Raw genomic sequence first — 21,789 nt, 5'->3', positions numbered from 1 at the left:
GCCAATCCGGGCGCAGAGGGGGCGTGGCCAGGGCAAAGCCCGGCCAGTTACAGCCCCACCAGCGTTAGGCTTTCGGCTTTCGGCGGAACCCGCTCAAGCCGACCTCCCACCGCGGGGGTGTGGCCAGACACTCGCGGGCCTGAGGAGTGGAGACTAAGGGCCCCCATTCCCCCCAAAAAAGACAAAAGACTGCATTTGGGGCGGAAGATCCGAGGACTTTATTTTCGGTCACCACCCCATCACCCTTCGATTCAAACAGCGAAATTAAAAAAAATTAGCGACAAAATACAAATTAGGCCATGAGATTAGCAACTAAAGCTCCCCGCCCCCGCCAGATCATTTCCAAATCAGGACACACGATTGATGTTTAATAGATGCCTATCTCGACTCCTGCTGCCCCCTCGGTCCAGTCCAGGGCTTCGGTCTTCCCTGAAGCCTCCACCAACAGGTGGGAAGGAGGGATGAGGAGGACCTTGGAGAAACCTGTATGTGGCAGCTCGGTTCTCTAAGAACAAGTCCCATAGGAGACGCGGGGGAGGATGCCATCACGGGTCCCTTCCAGCTTTCTACACGGCCGCATTTAGCACCCCTCCCAACCCAACCACGTGGTCAGCACTATGGTCCCTCGGGCCTCTCATTCTCATCCCTACAGCCCCTGTATGACTGCCAAACCTTGTTGGCCTCATGCTAACATCACCACTTCCCTAGGATACAGCTCCTTCTTTTGGCAGATGTCCCTGGCCAGGGTCCCCAACCTCCACAGACCCCCGACCCTGCGGACTTAAGAGGCTACAGGTCTGGGGCTGGGGGCAGTTGACCCCCCTCTTACTCGAGGTGGGCAATCAGCACCATCATGACAACTCCCCCCAGCAGTCCCAGCACCTCCAGAAGCGACTGCACTGGCGATGCCTCCCTCAGCAGCTCAGGCAGCACGGACACCGTGGCTATGTAGATGAAGCCACCTGCTGTGAACGGCAGGATCCAGCCAGGGCCTGCACCACCTGCAACTTCGCTGCCCACTGCTCCTCCTTCAGGCAGGAGGGCACAGGCTGTGCCTGCCAGTGCCCCTATGGCCGTGAGTAGTTGCAGACGCATCGCCTGGCGGGCAGAAGAGAGAGAGAGGGGCACTCATCAACGCCTACAGATTACCAGTGGTTCGGATGTGGCTGGTAGGGTATAGGTATGTATGGGTAGGATGTATGTCTTTTTTTTCCCCTCTAGGTGCATGTGTTTGGAAACAAAGAGTATAGCAAAAAAAAAAAAGGGGGGGGGTCTAGAATAAACACTTTCAGAAACAACTTAGATATATAAAAGGTCCTTTCCACAGACCTTTTGATTCAGTAATCCAGGATGGGGACTGTGGTGTAAATGACCTCCATAAATCATTCAGATGGTTTATGGACCACAGTTCAAGAAGTACTAAGCAGCCTGACCTGTGGTGGTGCAGTGGATAAAGCATTGGCCTGGAATGCTGAGGTTCCTGGTTCAAAACCCTGGTCAAGGCACATACGAGAAGTAACTACTGAGTCAGTGCTTTCCCTTCCTGGCCCTCCAACCTTTCCCTCTTCTCTAAAATCAATAAATAAAATCTTAACAAAAAGCAAAAACGTACTGGCCCTGGCCGGTTGGCTCAGTGGTAGAATGTCGGCCTGGTATGTGGAAGTCCTGGGTTTGATTCCCGGCCAGGGCACAAAGGAGAAGCACCCATCTGCTTCTCCACTCTTCTCCCTCTCCCTTCTCTCTATTTCTCTCTTCCCCTCCCACAGCCAAGGCTCCACTGGAGCAAAGTTGGCCTGGGCGCTGAGGACGGCTCCATGGCCTCCACCTCAGGTGCTAGAATAGCTCTGGTTGCAATGGAGCAACACCCCAGATGAGCACAGCATCGCCCCCTGGTGGGCGTGCTGGGTGGATCCGGTCAGGCATATGCGAGAGTGTGTCTCTCTGCCTCCCTGCTCCTCACTTCAGAAAAATACAAAAAAAAAAAAAAAGTACTAAGCTTCAGAAAAAACAAATAGACCCTCCCTCTCATTTCTAACTTTATTGTCAATATCAGTATGACTTATTTGAAACTAAGGAGAGGCAGTCTTGGGCTTGGAGTGGATGAGCAGAGGGTCAAGGGTTAGAGGCAACCATGTCTGGTGCACATCATCACCAACCTGCTTTTTGCTGCAGCCAGACTGGACCAAGATGGCAAAGTCCCCGACTTCATGGGGCACTTCATGTAGCAGGACAGTCAATGTGGTCAGGATCCCCAACCCCCGGCCCCCTCGAAATGAAGCACCAATGGCCAGACCATCTGTGAAGTTGTGCGCCAGGTCAGCAGCCAGATTCAAGTATCCGGACACGCGCAGGTCTTATACAGGAAGAGAGGAAGACAAAACAATCAGAGGAAGACAAGACAAACAGTCAGCTCCCTCCCAGCCCTGGCCAGCCACTGTCACCTCTCCCACGGCCCCTTCCGGGACCATTCCCCACCCAGCCCCCAGTGTCTTCCACATGCCTGCTATCACCCACATATTCCCCGTGGCTTAGGAGGACTCCCCTTGCCCAAGCTTATTACCAACCCTGCCCTCACCTGAGCCTGCTTTCTCCTCTTCAGAGTTCTGAGGTCTCGCTGGACCATCTCTGGGCCCTGGGCCCCCTCCTCTCCGTTTCCTCAACCCCCCTGCTTCCTTTTCTTCTTCTTCTGAGTTCTGTTTCTCTTTTGAAGAACGCTCTGTGAGAAGAAAGGAGTTGGTAAGAGAGCGGAACAGAGACCGCCTGATACATCCTCAAAAGGAAAGTCCCCTCCCCCCCTGAGAGCCATAAGATGAAGGGCTTCTGAGGCATGCGGAGTGGCTTTCAGAAAAATTGCTCCCGGGCCTACCCTGTCTTCCATGACTTCCGTGTGTGTGACCGTGGCCATGACTGTGTCCATCTCCTCCTTTTGCATGTCTCACAAATTTCTCCACCACAAGAAAGGCGACAATTCCACTGAGGACCCACAGTCCTACCGAGAGAATGGGGCCCTGGCCTGGGAATGGAAGCAACGACATTAAGGGGGGTGTGGATTCCAGAGGTCTCTCCCTCAGGTGCAGGAGGAGAACTGTGGGAGAGTCAGCCCTTCCCCAGCACCCCACCCTGTCTCCACCTGACCCCGCCTCACCACTGTGGGAGTGTCCATGTCCTGGCTGCTCCTGAAGCTGGTGAGAATGAGGTTCTGGAAGAAGGGGAAGAAAAGGCCAGATAAGAGAAGAGCCAACCCACGGGGTATGTATTTGAAGCAATATTGGAAGGTCAGGGATGACAGAGGGGAAAGGCCCTTTTCTCCAGAGAATAAAATACACTGCTCACAAAAACTAGGGGATCAGGGAACGTGCAGATACTCCAGTACTTCTAGCCTTTTGTAGACTGCGTTTTCACCAACGAGATAAAAGTTGGTTTTGCATCTCATTTGCGTAATCAAACAACTTCCTTTGACTTGTTTGCTTTCCTGATGTTCTTGTTTAATAAAAAAAATTAAATGCTTCTTTTTTTATTGTTTCATATTCATTTTGAAATATCCCCCAGTTTTTCTGAGCAGAATATATTAAGATTTGACCTCCACACTCCCCCCAGAAATGGTTTCAGCCCTGGCCAGGTAGCTCAGTTGGTTACGGTGATCCCGAGAAGCCAAGGTTTGATCCCCAGTCAGGGCACATACAAGAAACAAGCAATGCGGCCCTGGCCGGCTGGCTCAGCGGTGGAGCATCCGCCTGGCGTGCAGGGGACCCGGGTTCGATTCCCGGCCAGGGCACATGGGAGAAGTGCCCATTTGCTTCTCCACCCCCACCCCCTCCTTCCTCTCTGTCTCTTTCTTCCCCTCCCGCAGCAGAGGCTCCATTGGAGCAGGGATGGCCTGGGCGCTGGGGATGGCTCCTTGGCCTCTGCCCCAGGCGCTGGAGTGGCTCTGGTCGAGGCGGAGGGACACCCCAGAGGGGCAGAGCATCGCCCCCTGGTGGGCAGAGCGTCGCCCCTGGTGGGCGTGCCGGGTGGATCCCGGTCGGGCGCATGTGGGAGTCTGTCTGACTGTCTCTCCCCGTTTCCAGCTTCAGAAAAATACAAAAATAAAAACCCAAGAACAAGAAACAAGCAATGCATAAAAAAAGGGGAACAAAAAATTAATGCTTCTTTCTCTCTTTCTCTAAAGTCTACCTCTATTATATATATACACACACACACACACACATAGACACACACACACTCATACATATACACACACAAAGACTTGAAGTAGAGATCTGTGGCTACTCACCCAGAGCATGAGGGATGAGGTGCAGGAAGGCATCTCCCAGGAGCCCACCAGAAGCAAAACTGAGCAAGATCTGGAGCAGAGAGCGGTGCCGGGGGGAGTTTGACTCCACAGGGATGAGGAAGAGGATGAAAAATGGAGCTGCAGAGATCAGCACTGTGGCCCCCAGTGCCTAGTAAGGGAGAGTCAGGGGTCAGGTGTGCGTGGTTTCCCAGCAATCCAGACCCAGTCTCTTTCTCCCCCAGACCCTAGGGACTCACATAGGCCCAGAGAGTGACAGTGTCCAGTTCCTGCTTGATTCCTGGAGCCTCCCCATGGCCTCCATGGCTGTGTTTATGGGCATGTCCATGGTGCAAATCCTCATGTGAATGTCCATGGTCATGACCGTGGGTATGCCCATGCCAGATGCTCTCGTGAGTGTGGCCATGGCCGTGGGCGTGGCTGTGTCCATGGTGGGAATCCTCATGTGAGTGGCTGTGGCCATGGAAGTCCTCGTGCAGGTCTCCATGGCCCCCGTGTCCGGCCACTAGCAGCCCCAAGGCCGCGCAGGTCAGCAGTCCCACGGTCACCCAGTGGGGCGCCCCCAGGCCTCTGGCCATCACGCTGACCAGAGGGACAGAGACAGTGACTCCACTTGGTCCTCAACTCTCTACCTATGTGGAGTCTCCTTTACTCCGCTCGCGCCTCCATCCACTTCTATGGGTTGCTGCTCCCCCATTCCATTCTGCCTCCACCCACCCACATTGTTCCCAAGGCCCGTTCTTTTTATTCCGAACCTCCTCCCAGATGTAGGGCCCCCGGGGCAGCGCTCTAAGCTTTGATCGTCCCAGTTTACGGACTCTCTGGGCCCTCGTCTCTATGACGAGGTGGTGGTGGTGGTGGTGAGGTGGGGGAAGGCCTGGAAAGGACGGGAGGGAAAAAGCAGGGAATTCTCACCGGCTCCGGGATCCTCGCCTTTCCCGGTTTGCTCGGACGTGGCAGTCCCGCCTCTAGCTCCCGCGAGAACAGGAAGTTCCCGTTCTACCTCGGTCTCCATTCCTTTACCAATATGGCGGCACCCCGCTTGCAGCGAAGCCGCCATGCCTTGGCGCGCGCGCGCACGCGCGGGGTGTGGAGGTTATTTGAGGGGAGGGTGGGCGAGGCCGGCTAACAGGCGGGAGCAGACCGCCTCCTCCGTTTCCAACGAGGTGAGGGGGCGGAACTAGCACGGAGACTTCCCGTCTGTACCAAGATGGCGGCCACAGCGGCGCTGTCATTTCGGTACAGAGCAGAGCGAAGCGCTTGATTCGACCCGGGTTCAGGCCAGAGTCTTTTTCCTCTGGGGCTCCCTCGTCCTCAGCTCGCCCCTCAGCCGCCCCTTCGGGACTGGCTGGGACCTCTCCGGTGCCCGTACACTCTGCCAGGGGGGACCATGTCTTGGGCCGCTCGCCCGCCCTTCCTCCCCCAGCGGCATGCCGCAGGGCAGTGTGGGCCGGTGGGGGTGCGAAAAGAAATGCATTGTGGGGTCGCGTCCCGGTGGCGGCGGCGACGGCCCTGGCTGGATCCCGCGGCGGCGGCGGCGGCGGCGGCGGCGGCGGCAGCCGGAGAGCAACAAAGCCCGGAGCCGGAGCCGGGGGAGGCTGGACGGGACGGGATGGGCGACAGCGGGCGGGGTGAGTGTCCCAGCAGAGGGACCTACCAGCCAAGTGACCGCATTATCTGCAACCCCCCTCCCCCACTTGGTGCTCCGTGCCTGGCGCTCCCGCCCCCTTGTTTGTAAACACGCGTCCCCTCCCTCGCGAGGGCCCTAGCGCCCTCCCCCCGGGGCGGGGCGGGGGTGGGGAAGCTTCCGCCCCCGGAGCCACGGCTGCCCTGGGCCCTGCACCCTGCAGCTCCCCAGCGTGGGCCGGGAGTCCTCGAGTGGGGGTACCCCGCACATTCGAAGGCAGGCAGAGGTCCTGCGTCCCAGGAGGGGGGTGTCTCCTCCGCCTGTCTTTCTCCCCCCCTGCATTCTCAGGCTACAAGCTGGGAATGGAGGGTTCATCCCACGTGTTGCCCCACCTAGACGAGACAGGCTTGGGCGTCGGGCTTGTGTTGACCAAATAACATCGCTTGAAGTGTTTCCTCACCTGAACTGTCTGTCCTCCTCTCCTTTGGGGACACCTCTCCTGTCAGCACAATTAGGAATTAAGCTGTTAACGTGACAGCAGGGTGTCTCTGGGCTTGGGCACTGGGGTGGGTTTGGGGTTTGGGGTGGGGCAGGGAGAGGGAGGAGTTGAGGGTTTGAAACTGTTCAGTTGGCTGATCAAAGACTCATTTTCTCTTTTTCTCTCTTATGTCTGTGTGTCTCTGTATCCCCCTCTTTCAGACTCCCGAAGCCCAGACAGTTCCTCCCCGAATCCCCTTCCCCAGGGCGCCCCTCCCTGTTCTCCTCCCGGGCCCCCTCTCCCCCATTCCGCAACTCCGTCCCTTGGAGGCTCTGGGGCCCCACCCCCGATGCCGCCACCCCCACTGGGCTCCCCCTTCCCAGTCATCAGCTCTTCCATGGGGTCCCCTGGCCTGCCCCCTCCAGCTCCCCCAGGATTCTCCGGGCCTGTCAGCAGTCCCCAGGTGAGAGGTTGTGACCCGCATTCTGCCTCTCCACTTTCATTTCCTTGTTTTCCTGTGACCTCAGATCCTTGTGTGTACTTCCCCATGACCCATTGATCTCCAGACCTCTAACTTGGCAGGCTTGTGGTCATTGTGAGACCCCTTGCCCTTCTTGAGGTGATTGATCTTGCAGTGCATGCTACCTCCCCAGCCCTATAAAGGAACCCCAATATTCCTAATGTCCCTTTCCTCTGTCGGTGATTTTCTGCCCTTTTGGTCCCATCTGCTTTTCTGAGATACAAGTCTCTCTGGGCCACTGTGTTACACAGTTTCAGGGGACACTGTGTCTGATATCTGGGCTGTGCTCCAGGGGTGGCCCCTCACACAGACCGAAGTGTGATAATGCCTTCTGGGATGTGCAATGCAGGGCCCTCCCTAGGGGTTTTAGAGCATGCTTTCCATCACCTCTGAGAGATTCCCTTTCCCGTGAGTCTCCCCGTGACTTCCCTGTTTCCCTGTCCCAGATTAACTCAACAGTGTCGCTCCCTGGGGGTGGGTCTGGCACCCCTGAAGATGTGAAGCCACCAGTCTTAGGGGTCCGGGGCCTGCACTGTCCACCCCCTCCGGGTGGCCCTGGGGCCGGCAAACGGCTCTGTGCCATCTGCGGGGACCGAAGCTCAGGTATGGGGGTTCAGAGGACCAACAGAGAGGGGGAGAGAGAGAGAGCCATTTACCATCCCCTGTGGGATTCCCAGAGCCTCATGGGGTTTCTTTAGAGCAAGTGAGCTGGGGTGGGGGCAATGAAAGCTAAAAGCCCGAAGCTCAGACGTGGGATGAGGCGGGGAGGTCAGAGGGAAGAGTGGGACTGGACCCCCTCTGGTGTCCCTGTTCCCCAGCTCTGTGTCTAGCAAACACAGAGGAGACTCTGAAACTAAGTTGGCTGGAGGCAGGTTGGCAAGATCACTTCATGGTGAGGGGCTTACGTGCAGTCTTGTCACTGCTCTGCCCCCCCCCCCCCCTAGGCAAACACTACGGGGTTTACAGCTGCGAGGGCTGCAAGGGCTTCTTCAAGCGCACTATCCGGAAGGACCTGACGTACTCCTGCCGTGACAACAAGGACTGCACGGTGGACAAGCGGCAGCGGAACCGCTGTCAGTACTGCCGCTATCAGAAGTGCTTGGCCACCGGCATGAAGAGGGAAGGTAGGGGCCCGCCCCGCCCCGCCCCGCCCCGGCTTCCCGGTAGTCTACCCATTGGGAGCGGAGGAGACGCGGCAGGGAAGATTCCAGGAACCCTCTGACAAGCCTCTGCATCCGGCTGGACTGCTCTCTCCTCCAGAGGGCGCCATGTGATGTCTCCTCTCCTCACCAGTTCTCCCTGGTCCCCTGATTATGTTGTCCCTTGAGTTTCCTTCTGGATGGGTCTGCCTCTGGCCTGCACCCGTGACCCCGCCCCGTCCGGTGTGAGGGTGGGCCACTGCTCCTTACCCATGTGGGTGTCTCTGTGTCCCCTCTCTTTGATTTGGAGCTCCCTCTTGGTCTCTGTCTCCCTGTTTCGTGTGGTCTCTCCTCCTGGGATTCCACTCTTAAGCTGCAGACTTGACTGAAGACCCCAGGGCTGCCTCCTCTCATCTTTATTCTATCTTCTTCAGTCTGGTTCTGGAATTCGGTGAGAGACACTTGAGGGAGTATCTTTATTTATTTCTCTTTAGGTGAGAAGTGGGGAGACAGTGAGGCAGACTCTCACAGGCACCCCTACCACTGTCCGTCCTCAGCGCCCAGGGCCGTGCTCAAACCAGTCAAGCCAGTGGCTGCAGGAGGGGGAGAGGGAGAGAAAGGGGGACAGGGAGGGAGAGAGAGCAGATGGTTGCTTCTCCTGTGTGCCCTAGTCGGGAATTGAACCCAGGACATCCAGATGCCGGGCAGACACTCTGTTTGCTGAGCCACACCGGCCAGGGCTGGGAATATCTTGCCAGAATCCTTTATTTAGGAGATGAGCCTGAGATGTCGCTTTTCCAAGGTCATGCAGTAAGGGGGGCAGGGCTGGGATGGGAACTCACGTCTCAGAAGACCCAGGCCAGTGCTCCTTTTACTGCTTCTCTGTTGAGTCGGAAGAGCACAAGGTTTTGCAGTCAGGCGCATTTGGGTTCAAATGTATGGCTTACTGTGGATTACGTGAATGTGGCGAGCTATTGATACTCTCCAAGCCAGAACTCCTTCATCTTCAAAAACGGAGACAAGAGCTCACAGGGTCACGGGGATGGAGTGAATGTTAAAGCCTAGTGTGTCATTGGCCCTCAGTTTAAATGTTAGCTGTCTCCCTAATTGCTTTTCTCTCGCCTTTCCTTTTTGACTGTGAGCCCTTTGATAACCCTGCTTCCAGATGGCCCCCGGCTCACCGTTATTTGTAGGGACTTCCTCAGTTCCTATAAGTATCTCCTCGGGGCCATCAGACCCTGATAAGGCCTTAAGGACGTTTCGGGAGTCCCTGGAGGCTGGCTGCTGACTTTCCACTTTTTCTACCCCCCCCCCCAGCGGTACAGGAGGAGCGTCAGCGGGGGAAGGACAAGGACGGGGATGGGGAGGGCGCTGGGGGAGCCCCCGAGGAAATGCCCGTGGACAGGATCCTGGAGGCAGAGCTCGCTGTGGAGCAGAAGAGTGACCAGGGCGTTGAGGGTCCCGGGGGCACCGGGGGTAGCGGCAGCAGCGTGAGTGATGGGGTCCAACCAACTCTCCTTCCTGGTCGGGTTGGGAGGGGTGGGGGCTGTTCTGTCTTCCCTTCCTCTCCCTTCCCCCCACAACCCTCCCGACCCTGTCTGGGACTGGACGTGCTGTCACACGTGTCTCTGAAACCATTGAGGTGGGTGTGATAGTGTCCTTTGTCCTGCCCCCCCAGCAGCCCAGTGATTGGCAGAACCGCAGGCACGTTCCAAATAAACATTTTCACGAATCCCAGGAGAAAGCTTGGTGTGCAGGGGTTGGTTCAGATGGGGCTCGGAGGGGTGGTACATTGTAGGAGGGGGCGTGGAAAGTCTCTACCAGGGGGTCTCCCAGTATACCTTCAACCCTCCTGTGACTCTCACCTCCTGTCACCTGCAGCCTAACGACCCTGTGACCAACATCTGTCAGGCAGCCGACAAACAGCTGTTCACGCTGGTTGAGTGGGCGAAGCGGATCCCACACTTCTCCTCCTTGCCTCTGGATGACCAGGTCATACTGCTACGGGCAGGTCAGTGGCCTGGGGTCCCTCTGACGTTTTGACACTTGGCTCCTCTTAGACATGACCTTCGGTGACCCCAGTGCACACCTGCATACTCAAGGGCACCCAGCTCACTGACCTCACCGCCTCTTCTTTTCCCCTGCTGTGCTGGCCTCCCATGGCCTGACCCCCGGCTCCTGACCGGTGCTGCCCCCACCCAGGCTGGAACGAGCTCCTCATCGCCTCCTTCTCGCACCGCTCCATCGATGTCCGAGACGGCATCCTCCTGGCCACGGGGCTTCACGTGCACCGCAACTCTGCCCATTCTGCGGGCGTGGGAGCCATCTTTGATCGGTCAGTGGCCCTCCGCTGGGCTGGCTTCTGGGTCGAGGGGTGGGGCTATAGGCTGGTCCGTGTCCAAGGCTGGCTGAGCTGTGACCTTTGAGTGACCTGCAGGTCCCTCTCCAGGGTGCTGACAGAGCTAGTGTCCAAAATGCGTGACATGAGGATGGACAAGACAGAGCTTGGCTGCCTGCGGGCAATCATTCTCTTCAATCCAGGTAAGAGGGGGCTGTCCCGTCTGCAGACCAAGGCCACCTTGGAGCTGCCTCTGCTCCAGCGACTCCTGCGTTCCCCAGCCGTCCCCTCAGTGGGGCCCTCAGCCCGGCCATCCCCCACGTCCGCCGACACAGTCCCCTCCGGCCCCACCCCACACACTGCGTGCCCTGCTTCCCTTGCCAGGGAAGGGCAAGGAGATGGGAGCCGAAGGGGACATCACGTGGGCCTCCCGTCCCCGTGTGTCCTGATTTGCTTTGCCTGCCTTCCTCTTCCTCCTCTCTGCCCTGCTGTTCCAGATGCCAAGGGCCTCTCCAACCCCAGCGAGGTGGAGGTCCTGCGGGAGAAGGTGTACGCGTCCCTGGAGACCTACTGCAAACAGAAGTACCCCGAGCAGCAGGGACGGTGAGGCGGAGCTGTGGGGAGGGGGGGGGTGCGAACCGCTGTGGGGGGGCACAAGGGTGTGGGTCAGGGTCTGAGCTGTTCCGGCTCTCACCACCCCGCCCCCCTCCTCAGGTTTGCCAAGCTGCTGCTGCGTCTTCCTGCACTCAGGTCCATCGGCCTTAAGTGTCTAGAACATCTGTTCTTCTTCAAGCTCATTGGTGACACCCCCATCGACACCTTCCTCATGGAGATGCTGGAGGCACCCCACCAGCTGGCCTGAGCCCGGAGGGGGCAGACACAGTGCTCTCCAGGACTCTGAGCCCGGGGCAGGGCGGGGCGGGGCTGTGTTCTTAGAGTCTTGCTGGGGTGAAGGCAGTGGGCCGGAACTGAGACCTCGGGGGGTTCATCCACCCTCCAAGGGGTTTGCCTGATACCCCAAGTCAGAGGGGACCCCAGTCCCCTGTGTGAGGGCTGGACCTCTTCCTTCCGTGGCCTTGAGTCTCTGGATTTGTCTGGGCTGGCCGTGATTTGGGGATGGGATGAGTTCTCCCCCTGCCTGGAATGACCTCCTTCCCCCAGCACAGTGCACTGGCCTCGCTCCTGGGACTGGACTTCCTCCTCATCTTCCTCACGTAGCCCCCTCCTGAAGAGTGGATGTGGGGACTCCCCCAGACATGGATATTGGGGGGCAGGCCCCCCATACCAATAGACACGGAATACAGGGCTCTGACAGGCCTTCCTCCAACCAAGCCTGGCAGGCGGGGGCCCGTCACTGCCTCCTGTGGGGGGCCACCTCACACTGCCCTCCCCCCGCAGTCAGACTGAAAAATGAAAAGGTGGCAGTGGTTACTGGGTGGGTGGAGATACAGGAACCCATCTGCTATTTTTAATTTCCTCTGAGGATAGAGACTTACAGTTAGACTCAAAGAAGTACTGTACTGACCCAGGCTGACTAAGAGATGCCGGTGGTGGAGGTGGTATGTGGGACAGGCAGGGCCCCACCATGGCTGTCCCTGGGCTCTTGAAGCACTGGCCTTCCGAACCCCCCTCGTCTCTTCCTGTCGAGCTTGGGGAAGGGGTTTGGGCTGCGATGGCAGGGCTGTCCCCCCCCCCCCGCCTCAGTCCTGGCACACAGTGTCGGCCGGGGACCGAGATCCCGGCCTGAGGACTGAGGGGAGACGGCCAGCCCGCGGAGAGGGTGCTGGGGATGCATGATTTTCGCCCTGCCATTCTCTCGGGGTTTTCTTTCTCTCCTCTTTGACGTATAAAATCGCTTTCAAGTCAAAACCGTCGTTTTCTGGACTGAGCTGACTCGTGCGGGGGATGGACATGGCTGCCTCGGGCTGGGTGTGTGTAGGGGGGTATCCGGTCAGTCGGGACCTCCGGACGCGCTCCCCTGACGCCGACACCGCCGCGGAGGTTCCCTGGGGCCCGAGGGGCGGGCGCAGGGTGGGAGACAAGGCGCGCTTTGTCGGGGCGGGGGGAGAGGGTGTGCCAGGCCGGGGCGGGCCGGCCGCGGAGGGAGGGGGGCGGCAGATTCTCAAAGGCGCCTTGTTCGCTCGCGCAAGCCCAGCGCCAGCGGGCGGCGGCGCCGCGCCTCGCTCGCGTCTCCGCGTCGGCCGCGCGGGCTCCGGGCAGACCAGGCGCTGTGCCCGCTCGTGGGGCGCGCTGGGCGCAGGGCGCCGCGGCCTTCCCGGGCGTTGCCGGCCCGGAGGCGGCCCCGTCCCTGCGTGACCCCGTTTCCCCAGACTCTTCCAAGTAGCGTAGACTGTCCCGTCGTCTCTCCACTGGGTCCCTTTCACCTGCGTGCCGGGACTCCCAGACCTCACTCCTCCCCACCCCCTTTCATCCCGGGGATCTGATCAGCCCGTCTGTCCGTCTGTCCAGGCTGCCCCGACGCCGGCTCCCTGTACCTCGCCTCTCCCCCTGACCCCTGCGGCAGCCGCTATCTATAGCCCAGTCTATAAATACCCCTGCTCCCCGCCGCTCTGTAATTATGCCGGGCGGGGCGGGGGCAGTAATTACGGAGACCTGATGAGGGGGTAGAGACCCCCGGGCCCTCCTCTGCCCTCCCACTGGACCCTAAGTCCCGCCCCGGGCTCTGCTGGAAAGGGACTCTGGGCCCCCAAGGGGGAGGGCACTCTGGGCGGGGGGGGCTGTGACTGGAGGTCTGGGTCCTAGAAAAGGAAGGGGCTGGGGAAGAGACGTTGGGGCTCGCGAAAGGAGCATCTGAGGGTACGGACCACTGAGTCCCTACCGGGAGCGGGGCAGAGCAGTCGCTGGGTCGGAGGGAGCGTTCCCGTCCGGCGCTACCTGCCCCCCCTCCCAGCCCAGGTGGAGACCGAGGGTGGGATTTCATCTCGGTGGTTGTGGGCGGGCGGTTGGGCTGGGGGCGGGGGCTGGGCCGGGGGCGGGGGCCGGGGGCGGGGTGGGGGCTCCGGGCCGCCGGGGTGGCCGGGGACACACACAAGCGGCGGCGACCGAGGCGTCAGTAGCGCCCGATCCCCGACGGCGCCTTGCTGGATGGAGCTGGGCGGCTAAGAGCTGTCGCCAGCCGACAGCCTCGGATCTCCCCGGGACCCCCGCATCCGAGCCTCACAGACCACTGCTGTCCCCTGGCAGCCTCGGGGCGTCCAGTGCCTCCGGCGCCCTTGGGTCCCCGGGACCCGGCGTTCCGGTCGCCGGCCATGGAGCGGTGCGGCCGCTGCCAGCGCCTCCTCCTGCTCGTGCCGCTGGTGCTGGGGTTGAGCTGGGCCCCGGCCCGGGCAGGTAAGAGAAGTCCCGCCGCCGAGTCCTCGGGGCCAGGCTGCAGCTCCGCGGACCCGGGCGGGCACCGCTGTCGCCTGGGGCGGAGCTGCTGCATCTGACAAGGGCGTTGGGGGGACCCAAGGCCCAGGGTGGAGGGCAGGACACCTTGGGTCCCTTGGAGCCAGGTTCGAGATCTCTTTTCTTCCTTTAAAGTGACTGGGGGTTCGGCAGGTGAGGTCTCACCGTAGAGAGCTCTGAGTGGGGCTGGACGCTGGGGTGCTGGGGAGAGCAGGGGATGCCCTGGCGGTGCAGTCCAACCCGGAGCGGGCCGACGGGCAGATGCCAGTGTGGGTGGGTGAGTGGTGCGTGAACCTCTTCTGGGCTTTCCGGTCTGTATCTCGGGCTGAGGGGAGCCCCGAAGGGTCCGCGCAGAGCCGAGCACGTAGAGAAAGAAGGGGTGCCCGGACTGTTTGTTCCACTGGCTTCCCCCTCCCTGTGCCCTCGACGCTGCCACGCGGCTGGCTCTGGGGAGCAGCGGGGCGCGCTGCCAACAGGACGGCCGCTGGACAGGCCGGGATCAGGTGTCTGAGGTGGGAGCCAGCTCTTCGCATTCCTGCCCCGCCCCTCCCCCTCCGGCCAGCCAGGCTCTCCTGGGACCCCGGTGTCCACAGCCCCAATTTTTTTTCCCTTCTTTTTCCCAGGACCCAGAATTCCTGGCTCGTAGGGAAGGCGATTTGATGTCAGAGAGCAGGGGGCAGAGAGCACCTGGGTCCTAGGCAGGCTGGAGCGAGTCTGCCCACTCCTGGGAACGCTGGAGTCTGATTTGCATAGAACTTGACTATTCATTTCTTCTCTGCTTGGAAGAGAAAGTGGTCAGAATAGCAGCATGAAGGATTTAGGTTAGATTACAGAAGGGAGGACTTTCCAGTTGTGAGCAGTGTGCAGCTCAGAGACAAGAACAAGTGTGCGATGTCTAGACTGGGGGTCTTGAGAAAAGGGACCTCCCGCGCGGAGGCCAGGACAGGGCAGAGGTGACTGTCTCTCGTTTGGAGCTGAGTGGGCAGAGCTGGGACTCTGTAGGGAAATGGGTTACTGTGGAATTAAAAAAAGTAAGGAAGGGGGCATTTGGGGGCCCAGAGGTAGGGTGGCGGGGTCATTAGGCTGCCAGCGGGCGCCTCCGGGGCCGATGGAGGCCAGAGCCAGTGGGACGCACAGGACCAGAGGGCAGCCCGTGGTGTCATCCATAGGATGGAACTGCACTTTCCGGGGCTGGGGGGGGGCTCTCATGTCTCCCTGGCCTGGGGTCTCTGTGAGTCTCTGTGTCTCTGTCTCCCTCACCCTCGGCCTCTCAAAGCAGCCCTTGTGTGTTGGTGTTTGTGGAGCTGCCACACGCGGGGGCCAGGCTAGGGCGGGGGGCAAGGCCCGTGGTTTCCCGGCTGCTGGACTCAAAGGGCCTTTTCTCTGCCTGCCCGCCGCACCTCAGCCGCCCCGCCCAGCGCTGCTCCGAGCGCGCTGGCCCCTGCCCTGCCCCAGGCTTCTGGGCAGGTTTTGCAGGAACTTTCTTGGGGACTTTTTCCAACCTGGAGCTGATGGTGTGAGGCGTGTGTGAAGCAGGGAGCGGAGACCTGGAGCGATGGCCTCTGTCTTCCCGGGACTTTGAGCCCGGGAGGCCGAGTTCTAGGTGGACAGGGCTGGTGGACAGGGCCGGTGGACAGGGCTGGTGGCACAGGTCTGGAGTCTTTGGACGCTGAGTGGCGGGGGCAGAGGGGTAGGGTGGACATTCCAGGTGTGGGGAGCTCGCCTGAGCTTTGGGCAAGGACTCTGATGGGATCCACAGATGTGAGTGTGGCTCCGGGCCCTGGGCCCGCTCTGGCTCTGCGTGGCAGCTTCAGCCTCCCCCACCCCGCCCCCAGCCTGTCTCCCCGGCTCAACCTGGGGCACAGACTCCCCAGCTGCTCTCTGTGTCTCTCTCCTTCCTCCGCCTGGTCCGAAGTATCAGCCCCCCCGCCCCCCCCCCACGCACGCGCGTGTGCATAGCAACGGCCACAGTGTGAAGCGCCCCCGCCCCGTAGAGCTGCCCCTCTGCTTCCTCCCTGAGCGCCCCTGGACCTCCCTGGCCCAGGGTGATGGATTGCCCAGATGTTGTTTGTGCTGGAGACCTGGGCCAGAGGCCAGAGACCCGGAGACCAAGAGATACAGAAAGGGAGTGAATGAGAAAGGGAGCAAGAGAAAGACAAGGAAAGCAAGGTGGACAGAGTGTGAGGGGCGTGGCAGGAGACGGGGAGACGGGGAGACAGGGAGATCCACAGACAGAGGGACAGAAAGGAAGAGAGGCCGCGAGAGGAGAGGAGACGGGAGACAGGGAGACCCACAGACGGAGGGACAGAAGGAGGAAGCGAGGCCGCGAGAGGAGAGGAGACAGGGAGACCCACAGACGGAGGGACAGAAGGAGGAAGCGAGGCCGCGAGAGGAGAGGAGACAGGGAGACAGGGAGACCCACAGACGGAGGGACAGAGGGAGGAAGCGAGGCCGCGAGAGGAGAGGAGAGGAGACAGGGAGACCCACAGACGGAGGGACAGAGGGCGGAAGCGAGGCCGCGAGAGGAGAGGAGACGGGGAGACAGGGAGACCCACAGACGGAGGGACAGAAGGAGGAAGCGAGGCCGTGAGAGGAGAGGAGAGGAGACAGGGAGACCCACAGACGGAGGGACAGAAAGGAAGCGAGGCCGCGAGAAGAGAGGAGACGGGGAGACAGGGAGACCCACAGACGGAGGGACAGAAGGAGGAAGCGAGGCCGCGAGAGGAGAGGAGAGGAGACAGGGAGACCCACAGACGGAGGGACAGAAAGGAAGAGAGGCCGCGAGAGGAGAGGAGACAGGTGGGGAGCTGAAGGAGCCGTTAAGAGAATAGAGATTTAGAGGCTGAAAGACAGAGCTGGGACAGAGCGGGCAGGGGGACTGGAGGCAGGTGGGCAGCGCAGGGTGGCGCTTGGGCAGAGGTGGGTGTGAGTGTGCCAGGCCCAGTCTTTCCCCAGGACTCTGGTTTCCCGTCCATCCAGGCGCAGGTAACGGAAAGGTGGCCTCTGCCTTCCCAGGAGCATGAGCCCTCGGAGGCTGAGCTCTGGACCGCTCTGTCCCCTGCCCGGGCCCTCCTGAGGGTGTGTCTCCCCCCTGACCCCCGGCTCTCCTAGGTGCGCCCCCTGTGGATGTGCTCAGGGCCCTGAGGTTCCCTTCGCTGCCCGATGGAGTCCGGAGGTCAAGGGGCATCTGCCCAGCAGATGTGGCCTACAGGGTGTCCCGGCCGGCACAGCTCAGCGCGCCCACCCGCCAGCTCTTCCCAGGTACAGACGACGCACGCGGCAGGGTCGGAGCAGCCGGCTAGGCCATGGGTGGGGCCTGAGATCAGCCCCCTGAGGGAAGGAAGGGATGAGGGTTCTCTCTCTCCTCCACCCACTCACTCCACCTGCGTGTGTCTCTTTGGGTCCCAGGAGGCTTCCCCAAAGATTTCTCCCTGTTGACTGTCGTCCGGACCCGGCCCGGCCTCCAGGCCCCCCTCCTGACCCTCTACAGTGCCCAGGGTGTCCGCCAGCTGGGCCTGGAGCTTGGCCGCCCTGTCCGCTTCCTGTATGAGGACCAGGCCGGCCGGCCTCGACCTCCAGCCCAGCCCGTCTTCAGAGGCCTCAACCTAGCGGACGGCAAGTGAGTGAGTTAGCCCCTCTGGTCCGCCCAGCCGGCCTGCCCTTCCAGGGGCTCCTCCCTGGCCACTGCCTCAGAAACCCCGCTCCCCAAACTAGGAAACCACACCTCACCGCCACCCAAACGTCCATCACTTGTAGTGCAGAGTTTGGCCTTTAGAGTTCAAGTCCTTGCGTGTAGTGCCAGCCTGCACCTTGGGCAAGTTACTGAATGAGCCTCCATTTCTGTGCTTGTGAAAATAGGGATCACAGAATCAAGAGACTCAGGTCAGAACCTTATTTCCTGGTGCCTGGCTCACTGTACGCATTCAGTACATGATAACTCCTGCGATGACTACCGCTGTTGCTATTATCATTGGCCTTACCCCCTCTATCCACTGCTCCCAGCTCTGTTGACTGTCCCCCTTCAGTCAGTCACTGGAACCTCTCCCGCCATGACTAGGTGGCACCGGGTTGGAGTGGCTGTGAAGGGCCAGTCTGTCACCCTCATTGTTGACTGCAAGAAGCGGGTCACCCGGCCCCTCCCCCGAAGTGCCCGCCCGGCGTTGGACACCCGGGGAGTGATCATCTTTGGTGCTCGGATCCTGGATGAAGAAGTCTTCGAGGTAATGGAGCAATAAGAGAACAGAGTGATTTCGGGTCCCCTCTCTCGTGTCCGCTCCCCTCTGCCGCAGCACGCAGTCTTTCTACGCCCCAGCCACTCACTCTTCCTTTTGTGAAGTCATGTTCCCATGTCCTATCCTTGGGGCTAATTTTCTCTGTGGGAGAACTAGGTCCACTTTGATGGTGGCCACTGATATGACAGGACTGTCCACAGCTACTTATTCTGTCACTGAGTCTTTGTCATTCAGTCTTCTTCACTCTGCCCATCCGTCCACCCACCAATCCATCCAGCCGTCCATCCATCCATCCATCCACCCATCCTTCCATCCATCCATCCACCCATCCTTCCATCCACCCATCCTTCCATCCACCCATCCTTCCATCCACCCATCCTTCCATCCATCCATCCACCCATCCTTCCATCCACCCATCCTTCCATCCATCCATCCATCCATCCATCCATCCATCCATCCATCCATCCACCAATCCATCCAGCCATCCATCCATCCATCCATCCACCCACCCATCCTTCCATCCAACCAGTCTATCCACTCATCCATTCACCCACTCATCATTATTTTCCACCCATCCAATTACACACTCACTCACCTGCTCAGATGTTCAGATTTGTATCCACTCATCTGCCCACCCTTGTCCTGCACAGCTACTCCCTCCTTTGAACCACTTTATCTATCAATCTGTCCTTCTATTCATCTATCCTCTAACGCATACATCCATCTATTCACTCATCCACCCACCAACCCCACCTACCTAGGCTCGCACGTAAGGATGCGTGCAACCGTTCATCCAGCCATTCACACACCCCTCTCCTCACCTGCCCCCTCACCATCCACCCGTTTGTTCACCCACCTACTACTCTCTCCCATCCGCCTGCCTACCCACCAGGCTGTTTCCACCTGCTCTGAACCTCCTGTTCATTTATCTACCACCAATCTGTTCGTTCATTCCTCCATTCATTTCACCGTTCATCAACCTTCATGTTCAGTCCTGCACTTGAGAACCCATTCATCACCCAACCCCAACTATCTGTCCATCCGTCCACCCATCTGTCTGTCCACTCAGCCATCCACTCATCCACGCGCCCACCCCCTGGCCAGTTGCTGTTATTGGAATCCACGTTACTCAATGCCAAGGGGGAGAACAGAATAGTACAAGGGTTCTCTCATTCCAAGGAGCTCCCTGCTCTGCTCTGGAGATGGGACAATACCCCCGGATTACAGTACAAGGCAGGGTGTGTTAAGCACCGCCTATGAGCACAAGTAAAAGCCATTGACATTCTGGAGTAGTTTCCCCTTTCCTAAAAGTTCTGAGAATCCTCAACGTTACTGCCAGTGGAAGGTCAAAGAACTAAGCCCAGGCTACTGTCTCCAGAAGCCCCCATGAAAGGGCTCAAGCGTTGCCACGGGGGGGGGGGGGCACTGGCAAAGAGTATTGAATTTAGAGTTGGACGGTGTGAGTTCTAGTCCTGATTCTACCACTACGAGTGTCCTCAGGCCAGTCATTGGCTCTGAGCTTTTCTGAATGAAATGTATCTGAAAAGTGGGCATAGAGATCCTTGAACTAATGACTTTCCCAGTTGTGAGGGTCCAATGGGAAATTGAAAAGGACACGTGGGGGCTGATAATGACCTCCCATTATATATATAGTGCGTGTGTGTGTGTGTGTGTGTGTGTGTGTGTGAGAGAGAGAGACAGAGACAGAGAGAGAGTCAGAGAGAGGGAAAGATAGGGACAGACAGACAGGAAGGAGAGAGATAAGAAGCATCAACTCTTCATTGTGGCTCCTTAGTTGTTCATTGATTGCTTTCTCATATGTGCCTTGACTGGGGGCTCCAGCAGAGCAAGTGACCCCTTGCTCAAGCCAGTGACCTTTGGGCTCAAGCCAGCGACCATGGGGTCATGTCTATGATCCCACGCTCAAGCCGCCAGTGACCCCGCATGCAAGCTGGTGAGCCTGTGCTTAAGTCGGATGAGCCCGTGTTCAAGCCAGCGACCTCGGGGTTTTGAACCTATGTCTCGTTCCAATGCTCTGTCCACTGCGCCACCGACTGGTCAGGCTCCCATGATATAGTTTTATCTAGGATTGGCTTCCTTAGACCCTTTGTCCCAGACCACACCCTTTGTCTCTCCGAAGAAGCTGTCTCTGCTTCCCTCCATGGGCGTCCCTCCCTCGTGTCTTTGCAGGGTGATGTCCAGGAGCTGGCCATTGTCCCAGGGGTGCAAGCTGCCTATGGATCCTGTGAGCAGAAGGAGCAGGAGTGTGAGGGGGACCGGAGGGAGAGGCCCCAGAAGCCGCAGTCTCACAGAGCCCAGAGGTCCCCAAAGCAGCAACCATCCAGACTTCATAGGCCCCAGAACCAGGAACCCCAGCGGCAGGTGAGGGAGCTGGGCCAACCCCACCCTGCAGCACACGCCCCAGGGAGGGAAGCCAGCCAGCCGTCTCCCGGGGGGGGGCCCCCCAGTGTCCAGAGCAGCCAGCTGTCTCCCCGGGGGGACCCCCTAGTGTCCAGAGCGCCGCACCCTGTTTTACGCTCCTGTTGTCCCCTCCCTAGAGCCCCTTCCCAGCCATACCTCCCTATTCCCAGCGTGCACACCCCAGTCCTCATTCACTGACCTTTTTATTTTCATTCAAAAAATAAAAAGAGTCATTGAGAAGAATTCGTGGCTGGGAGCTGTGTCCCCTCCTTGTGCCTCCTCTGCCAATCTTCCTGGCCCTGTGTCCTTGGGGGTCCCATCCTTTCCTCGAATTAAGAGATTGGGAGAGAGGGTGGAGGATGAGACTCAGGGACCCAGAGGGCAGAGTAGGGAGGGCAGAGTAGGGGGAGAGACAGAAACCAGAAGAAAGACGTTGACCGTGTAAGGCCGAGGAGGAGGAGGAGGAGGAGGAGGAGGAGGAGGAGGAGGAGGAGGAGGAGAAAGGGAGAGGGAGGGGAAGGGAGAGGGAATCCCGAGAGAGAGGTGTCTGTGGAAGGTGGGGGGCAGGGCCCTCTCGGCCCCCTGCACACAGCCGTGCAGGCTGAGGGGCTGGCTGTGCGGAGAGAAGGGCAGGGGACCTCTGCAGTGGGTGGCGTCCGGAAGGTCAGGTGACAGATAAGATCTGGGCTGGGGGTCTAAGATGGGCATGTCAATCTCTTAATCGTGTCTGCTTCTGTCCCACATGTGGGACACCCCCCCTTTCCGGCCTCTTCCCATCTCTCTCCTCCTCTCCCCCAACCTCTCCTTTCACCCCAACGCTCTGTTTCCCACCCCAACCCCACGCCTTCTCCCCTCCTCCGCTTCCCCCCCCTCCACCCCTTCCTCCGCGCCCCCCTGTCCTGCCCTGTCCCTAACCCCAGCCCGTGGAGTCTCTCCACTATGACTACGAGCCCCTCTATTATGATGGGATGACTGCGGGGACGACCCCCGATTACCAGGTAAACTCGAGGGACCCCCATCCTCTCTCCTCTTCCTCCCACCGCCCCCCGCAAACGTGGGTGACACTGCGTGCTAGGAGAGACGCCATCCGTTTAGATTACGGCAGTGTCCTCACGGCCCCCACCCGTGTCTCTCCGCTGCAGCGGCCGCGGCGCCCCGGCCACAGGGCGCCCCCTCCCCCCAGGGGGCGTCGCGCCCCGCCCCGAACGCCGACCCCGCCCGCCAAGAGGCCGGCCCCCTCGCTGGGCCGGAGACCCTCCCCCGTGGGAGGCTCTGGGCCCCGGCGCCCAGCGCGGCAAGCAGCTCCCCCAGCCGCCCGGGCCCCCCCCAGGACCA

At 59.8% G+C, this 21,789-nt stretch overlaps 3 protein-coding genes across 9 annotated transcripts in view; 2 read left to right on the top strand and 1 right to left on the bottom strand.

Moving 5' to 3' along the window:
• Positions 1–194: 194 nt before the first annotated feature.
• SLC39A7 (solute carrier family 39 member 7) lies at positions 195–5,356 on the bottom strand. Its single transcript, XM_066274419.1, has 8 exons — positions 5,207–5,356; positions 4,531–4,873; positions 4,274–4,442; positions 3,146–3,199; positions 2,867–3,013; positions 2,576–2,716; positions 2,157–2,353; positions 195–1,098 (listed from the first exon to the last, which is right to left on the bottom strand). The coding sequence occupies exons 2-8, from the start codon at positions 4,867–4,869 to the stop codon at positions 826–828; spliced, it is 1,320 nt and encodes a 439-aa protein (XP_066130516.1). The 5' UTR covers positions 4,870–4,873; positions 5,207–5,356; the 3' UTR covers positions 195–825.
• Positions 5,357–5,482: 126 nt separating this feature from the next.
• On the top strand, positions 5,483–12,262 carry RXRB (retinoid X receptor beta). Of its 6 annotated transcripts, none has more exons than XM_066273952.1 (11): positions 5,483–5,922; positions 6,618–6,859; positions 7,363–7,519; positions 7,861–8,040; positions 8,429–8,506; positions 9,373–9,545; positions 9,937–10,066; positions 10,258–10,390; positions 10,505–10,596; positions 10,891–10,996; positions 11,108–12,262. In XM_066273952.1, the coding sequence occupies exons 1-11, from the start codon at positions 5,682–5,684 to the stop codon at positions 11,253–11,255; spliced, it is 1,680 nt and encodes a 559-aa protein (XP_066130049.1). In that variant the 5' UTR covers positions 5,483–5,681; the 3' UTR covers positions 11,256–12,262. The 6 variants fall into 6 exon arrangements, with proteins under 6 accessions (XP_066130049.1, XP_066129964.1, XP_066130312.1 ...); XM_066273867.1 differs by having other exon boundaries at positions 10,493–10,596; XM_066274215.1 differs by lacking the exon at positions 6,618–6,859 and having other exon boundaries at positions 10,493–10,596.
• Positions 12,263–12,358: 96 nt separating this feature from the next.
• COL11A2 (collagen type XI alpha 2 chain) overlaps positions 12,359–21,789 on the top strand; it is a 32,850-nt gene continuing 23,419 nt past the window's right edge. Inside the window, exons 1-7 of one of the 2 annotated variants that reach the window (XM_066273774.1) lie at positions 12,359–12,394; positions 13,598–13,744; positions 16,913–17,062; positions 17,210–17,420; positions 17,859–18,021; positions 20,224–20,415; positions 21,375–21,452. In XM_066273774.1, the coding sequence (XP_066129871.1) occupies positions 13,663–13,744; positions 16,913–17,062; positions 17,210–17,420; positions 17,859–18,021; positions 20,224–20,415; positions 21,375–21,452 (876 nt within the window). In that variant the 5' untranslated portion in view covers positions 12,359–12,394; positions 13,598–13,662. Of the gene's footprint in view, positions 12,395–13,190; positions 13,310–13,597; positions 13,745–16,912; positions 17,063–17,209; positions 17,421–17,858; positions 18,022–20,223; positions 20,416–21,374; positions 21,453–21,789 lie in introns of those variants that run through there. The other variant, XM_066273707.1, reaches the window with a different exon arrangement.

Source organism: Saccopteryx bilineata, chromosome 1 (genome assembly GCF_036850765.1).
Source record: "Saccopteryx bilineata isolate mSacBil1 chromosome 1, mSacBil1_pri_phased_curated, whole genome shotgun sequence".
Classification (NCBI taxonomy): domain Eukaryota; kingdom Metazoa; phylum Chordata; class Mammalia; order Chiroptera; family Emballonuridae; genus Saccopteryx; species Saccopteryx bilineata.
The sequence above is the reverse complement of the archived record's forward strand: the minus strand, read 5'-3'. Positions and strand labels throughout refer to the sequence as shown.